Consider the following 6,190-nt stretch of genomic DNA (forward strand, 5'->3'; position numbering starts at 1 on the left):
TGCTTTGGTAGTGGTGATCGATCCCAGGAGGGGGCTGGGAGCCCATGGCTGGGCCCGTGGCTCCTAGGGGTGGCACGGTTGGGAAGGAGCTGGCTGAGTTTGGGGAATGGGAGCGGGCACGGTGCTGAGCCCTTCTCTCTGTCTCCCCACTGCAGTGGCACCGACGCGGTTCACGGAGGAGCCTGAGGACCAGACGGTGGTGGCCGGGCAGCGCATCGTCCTGTCCTGCGTCGTGCTGAATTACTCCGGCATCGTGCAATGGACCAAAGACGGCCTGGCCCTGGGCATGGGGCAGGGCCTCAAAGGTAGCTCGGTGTGTCCCCCACATCCCAGCCCCTCTCTGCGGGTCCGGCCCCTGCCCAGCCTGGTGCAGAGGCTGGGACTGACCACCTGCCCTCTCCCTGCTTGCGACTTCAGCGTGGCCACGGTACCGGATCATCGGCACGGCCGACTCGGGCCAATACAACCTGGAGATCATGGACGCAGAGCTCTCCGACGATGCGCTGTACGAGTGCCAGGCCACCGAGGCGGCGCTGCGCTCCCGCCAGGCCAAGCTGACAGTGCTGAGTAAGGGGCCACACTCCCTTGCCCTCCTTTCCCTCTCCCCCTGCCCCCTCGTGCAATGAGCCCCGTCCTTTTTGGGGGCCTGGAGTTGCCAGCTGCATTGTGGGGCATCCAGGCATCACCCGCATTGCAGCACCCCCAGGCCTCAATGGCCACAACGTGCCCAGGGCTAGGAGGTTTAGGACCCGGGTTGGGGGGGGGAGGGTTGGTCCTGGGTCCCCTGCAGCAGCACAGAGCTCCAAGCCCACCTCTCACCCCAACCGCACTCCAGCCCCCTACCCCAAATCGCCCCTCCTTGCTAGGTTTGTGCCAGCTGGGTCCTGGCCCTGGCAAAGACAGTCATGCTGGGCAGGGATGAAGCCCCTGCTACCCCAGCAGGCTGGAGCATCATCTTGCCTGAGGCTGGGGAGCACCAGGGCCAATGCAGCTGTCCGGGAGGGGGATCCAAGCTCTGGGCAACATGCTTCCCCCAGCCCCATCTTCCTGCTGTGCTTGGGGCTGCACATACGTCGCAGGGGTGGGTTCGGTGGAGGCCCCAGGTGGGGAGTTCAAAGGCACCCACATGCTCGCTGCTCTCTCCTCCCAGTCCCCCCTGAAGACCCCGTGATCGATGGAGCCCCCAAGATCCTGCTGCGGGCAGGGACGCCCCACAACCTCACCTGCCGGGCACGCAGCGCCAAGCCAGCCGCCACCATCGTCTGGCTGCGAGACGGGCAGCAGCAGGAGGGGGCTGTCACCACCACGGTATGAGCCCGGGGGCAGGGGAGGATGAGGCACCGAGGCAGGACTCCTGGGTCCCATGCACAGCTCTGGCAAGACGTGGGGTCTAGAGATAGCAGCAAGGCTCCTGGGTTCTTCTCCCCGCCTCGGGACAGGGTGGGAGCACAGCCTTGGAGCCACAGCAGAGGTTTCATGTCCCTATCTCTGCCACCAATGTGCCGGGCGGCCTTGGTCATGTCCCTCTCACATCCTCATGAGTGGAGCAGTGGTGACAGCAAATCCTGCAGACCCCAGGGTTGTGGGGGCTGATCGGATTTTATTTCCACCCCACGCGGCAGGAGGTGCTACCGGACGGCAAGAGAGAAACCACCACCAGCTTGCTCCTCATCAACCCCACCGACCTGGACATCGGGCGGGTCTTCTCCTGCCGCAGCGTGAATGAGGCCATCCCGACCGGCAAGGAAACATCCATCCAGCTCGACGTTCACCGTGAGTCCAGCCTGCCCCCCCATCCCGAGTAAAGGGTCCTGATCCCTGCCACCCTGCACCTCTTCCCCCAGCTGGGATCGGAGAGAGGACAGATGTACCCAGCCAGAAATCGTGTGGGTGGACAGATGGTCATGTAGGGGGGCAGTTCTGGGGGTCCCCGGGTTTTTCAGCCTGTGTCCCGCCCTTGGCATGGAGAGCGATGGTTTCCAGGCCAGCTCCTGGGCACCCGCATCCCCCTCCCTGCCTGGGCCCGGCTGCCCCTCAGCAGGGAGAGGAGACCCCCGGGGCAGGGTCTTGGAGGGAGCCCCCCACCCCATTGGCAGAGGGGGCACCTCTGCAGGCCAACACCGCCACCCCGTGGCCACCACGGAGAATCACTGCTCGGTAGCAAGAATGCCAACGAGGTAGCCTTATTCTCCAGCCCCACCGGGCTACTTGCAGTAGGCTCGCCCAGGGACCCCGGTCTTAGGACCAAAGGGGTCTCTGCAGGCATCTGCCTTCATGCCCAGATGGGAGATCCCAGCCCAGCACCTCTGCTAGGCAATGGAAGAGGGTCGGGGGCCCCCACGCCAGCCTTCAGTGACCGCACGGGGCTCTTTCCACCCCTCCACGCCCGTGACAGCCGTGCCGCTGTGTCCGTCTCCCCCCGGCAGATCCGCCCACCGTCACCCTCTCCATCCAACCCCAGACGGTGCGGGAAGAGGAGCGGGTTGTATTCACCTGCATGGCCACCGCCAACCCTGAGATCAAGGGCTACAGGTGAGATCCTCACAGCTGGCGGGGAGGGGGCTAGAGCCAGCAAGCCCTGGGTAAACCCCCTCCTCCCATGACCCCTTGCTTCTTCCCCCAGCCTTGTCCGGCTGCAAAAAGGTGTTGCATGTATCCTGGGGTAAACGTCCGTGTCCGTGTCCATTGCCTCGGGTTTAATGCTAAAAAAAGCCTTTCTGGAGAAGAGGTCATGGCAGCTTATCCCAGGATAATGCCAAGTGTGTCTGTACCATTATCCCAGGATTGCGTTGTTCAATCACCGGCGCAGTCAGCCCTGACTGACAGGGCGACGTGTGGACGCACCAATCCCGGGCTGTTTTGGTCCAGGGACAAACCCAGGTGCAGGTTATCCCAGGATAAATGCTACATCTGTTCCTGGCCTGATGGGGCTGCCTCCTCGCTTGCCAGGTGGGCCAAGGGTGGGCTGCTGATCGAGGATGCCACGGACAGCCGGTATGAGACACAGGTGGACTACACCTTCTTCACGGAGCCCGTCTCGTGTGAGGTGCACAACAACGTGGGCAGCACCAACGTCAGCACCTTGGTGGACGTGCACTGTGAGTGGCACGGCCGAGGCGGGTGGGGGGTGGCAGGGGCGGCTGGCATGGCCCCGTCGGGCTCACAGTGGCTGCCCACTTGCAGTCGCCCCCCGCATCGTGGTGGAGCCCAAGCCCACGACCACCGACCTGGGCTCGGACGTGACGCTGACCTGCGTGTGGGCTGGCAACCCCCCGCTTACCCTCACCTGGACCAAGAAGGGCTCCAACATGGTGAGGTCCTTGCCCCACCCCGCTTCTGCCCCTGACCCCTGCGGGACCCCCCTCGGGGCCATGGGACTGATGCTGGCTCTATGTCTGTGCCAGGTGCTGAGCAACAGCAACCAGCTGTACCTGAAGGCGGTGACGCAGGACGAGGCGGGGCAGTACATCTGCAAGGCCATCGTGCCCCGCATCGGTGTGGGCGAGCGCGAGGTCACCCTCTACGTCAACGGTACGGCTGGCCCGGCCCCTCGGCCGCCAGGGGGACACGGGGCCCTGGCAGTGCTGCCTGGGGCTGGGCATGGGACCCCGGTACTGATACTCAGGGTACAGTGCCCCAGTATTGATGCCCAGGGCATGGTACCCCAGTGCTGACACCCAGGGCTCAGGGCACAACACCCCAGTACTGACACCCAGGCATGGTACCCCAATACTGATGCCCAGAGCTCATTGTACAGTACCCCAGTCCTGACACCCAGGCCTGATACCCCAGTACGCAAGGCACAGTATCCTAGGGGTCAAGGGTGAGGATACCCAGGGCTCAAGGCATGGTATCCTAATACTAATGCCCATGACTCGGGGCTTAGGGCCCACTACTCATACCCATGACGTGGTACCCAGGGGGCAGGACCCCTGTGTCAACAGCCTGGCCTGGGCACCCACCATAATAGTGCTCATGGCCTATCATCCCCATGGCTGAGGGCTCCACAACGTATCCCCTTATCGCCCCCTTATCCGGCCCCACGCCTCGATGCCCGTGTCCCAGGCGCTCTGCGGGTGCATGTGCCACGAGCCCCTGGCCCTGAGCCCAGGGCTTCTGGCAGCCTGGACCCCACTGCAAAGCCCCCCGTGCTGAGCTGTACTCCGTCCCCCCACAGGACCCCCCATCATCTCCAGCGAGGCTGTACAGTATGCAGTGCGTGGCGACCGCGGCAAGGTGGAGTGCTTCATCGGCAGCACGCCACCCCCCGACCGCATCGTGAGTCACCCCGAGTCCATCTGTCTGCCCCACAGGCTCCCTCCATCCATCCTGCCCAGTTGGTCCTATCTACAGACCCAGCCCCACAGCTGGGGCAGGAGCTGGAGGTCGTGCAATGAAGGGGAGGCAGTGGGATCCCCCCAGACACCGGGGTCCTATGGGGGTGGTGGGGGGTGCAGAGGCCCCAGGTCCCCCCGTGCTGATGGACCCTGTCTCCCCACGCCCGCCAGGCCTGGGCATGGAAGGAGAACATCCTGGAGACGGGCACACTGGAGCGGTACACAGTGGAGCGCAGCACCACGGGCACCGGGGTCCTGTCCACCCTCACCATCAACAACGTGATGGAGGCCGACTTCCAGACCAGCTACAACTGCACCGCCTGGAACGGCTTCGGACCCGACACCGCCATCATCCGCCTCGAGGAGCGGGGTACGGGGCCCGGGCACCGGGGTTTGCACATGGGTGCAGCAGGGAAGAGGGTTGGGGACAGCTTTAGGAGCCAGGACTCTTGGTTCTCTCCCGAGCTCCAGGGAGGGGTGGGGGAGGGTGTGCTGGGTGCGAGGGGGTGGACATCAGGTCTCCTGTTCCAGCTCTGGAAGGGGAGAGAGGTCTAGTGGTGAGAGCTTGGAGGGGAGAGATGGATCCAGGACCCCTGGTTCCATTCTGAATAAGGCGCGGGGGCCCAGGAAGCCCTTGGCTCTTGGTCCTGTGCCCCCAAGACCCCTGGGCCCTGTCCCAGCTCACCCCATCTACCCGTTCCTCATAGAAGTGCTGCCCGTGGGAATCATCGCTGGAGCCACCATCGGGGCCGGCATCCTCGTCATCATCTTCCTCGTCGCCCTTGTCTGCTTTCTCTACCGGCGCCGCAAAGGGAGTGAGTTGGGGGGGCAGGGGAGACTGGGGGGGTCTGGACACTGGGGCTTGGAGGGGATCCTCCTACAGTAGGGGGCAGGAGCAGCCAGTAGAGCCGGTCTGTGCATCCATCTGCCAGGCCGCAAGGACGTGACGCTGCGCAAGCTGGACATCAAGGTGGAGACGGTGAATCGGGAGCCGCTAACCCTGCACCCGGACCGCGAGGAGGACACGGCTAGCGTGTCCACTGCCACCCGTGTCATGAAGGCCATCTACTCGGTGAGAGGCTGCAACCTTGCGCATGGGAGGGCGAGGGGTTCAGCACCCAGTGTCTGGGAGCCCGGACTCTTGGGTTCATGGAGAGGCCCCTGCTGGGACCCCCGTGGGGGCAAGGAGGGATTGGGCCCAGGCTGGAGGAGCTGAAGCCTGTCCCCCCACCTCTCCCTGCGCAGTCGTTCAAGGACGACGTGGACCTGAAGCAGGACCTGCGCTGCGACACCATCGACACGCGGGAGGAGTACGAGCTTAAGGTGAGCCAGGCGGGTACACGCGTGGCACATGTGCACAAGAGACTGCCTATGCATGCACACTGGAGGGGTGCAAGCCAGGACTCCTGGGTTCTTCACCCGGCTCGGGGTGGGGGTGGGTCTTGGCATGGAGGCCAGGACTTTCGGGTCCTTTTCCCAGCTGGGCACAGCCCTCGACTCCAGCGGGTCACCCAGACTCCTGGGTCCGTCTCCCAGCCCCAGCAGCCTCTTCCGCTCTCCCCCCACTAGGACCCAACCAACGGCTACTACAATGTGCGCGCCCACGAGGATCGGCCAGCCTCGCGCTCAGTGCTGTACGCTGACTACCGTGCGCCAGGGCCCGCCCGCTATGACACCCGTCCAGCCTCACGGCTCTCGCACTCCAGCGGCTATGCCCAGCTCAACACCTACGCGCGGGGGCCAGGCTCTGAGTACAGCGCCGAGCCCACCCCGGGGCCTGCGCCTGGCCCCGCCACGGGTGACACGGCCAGCCAGCTGTCCTACGAGAACTACGGCGGGGGGGGGGGGCGGCC

At 64.8% G+C, this 6,190-nt stretch overlaps 1 protein-coding gene across 1 annotated transcript in view; it reads left to right on the forward strand.

The window, feature by feature from the left end:
* Positions 1-6,190, forward strand: part of KIRREL1 (kirre like nephrin family adhesion molecule 1) — a 35,866-nt gene that overhangs the window by 22,842 nt on the left and 6,834 nt on the right. Inside the window, exons 2-15 of the mRNA XM_025214371.1 lie at positions 156-305; positions 418-567; positions 1,151-1,308; positions 1,623-1,773; positions 2,427-2,532; positions 2,950-3,098; positions 3,184-3,311; positions 3,405-3,531; positions 4,178-4,278; positions 4,509-4,707; positions 5,045-5,152; positions 5,270-5,409; positions 5,583-5,660; positions 5,907-6,187. Of these exons, the coding sequence (XP_025070156.1) occupies positions 156-305; positions 418-567; positions 1,151-1,308; positions 1,623-1,773; positions 2,427-2,532; positions 2,950-3,098; positions 3,184-3,311; positions 3,405-3,531; positions 4,178-4,278; positions 4,509-4,707; positions 5,045-5,152; positions 5,270-5,409; positions 5,583-5,660; positions 5,907-6,187 (2,026 nt within the window). The remainder of the gene's footprint in view (positions 1-155; positions 306-417; positions 568-1,150; positions 1,309-1,622; positions 1,774-2,426; positions 2,533-2,949; positions 3,099-3,183; positions 3,312-3,404; positions 3,532-4,177; positions 4,279-4,508; positions 4,708-5,044; positions 5,153-5,269; positions 5,410-5,582; positions 5,661-5,906; positions 6,188-6,190) is intronic.

Source organism: Alligator sinensis, unplaced genomic scaffold (genome assembly GCF_000455745.1).
Source record: "Alligator sinensis unplaced genomic scaffold, ASM45574v1 scaffold811_1, whole genome shotgun sequence".
Classification (NCBI taxonomy): Eukaryota; Metazoa; Chordata; order Crocodylia; family Alligatoridae; genus Alligator; species Alligator sinensis.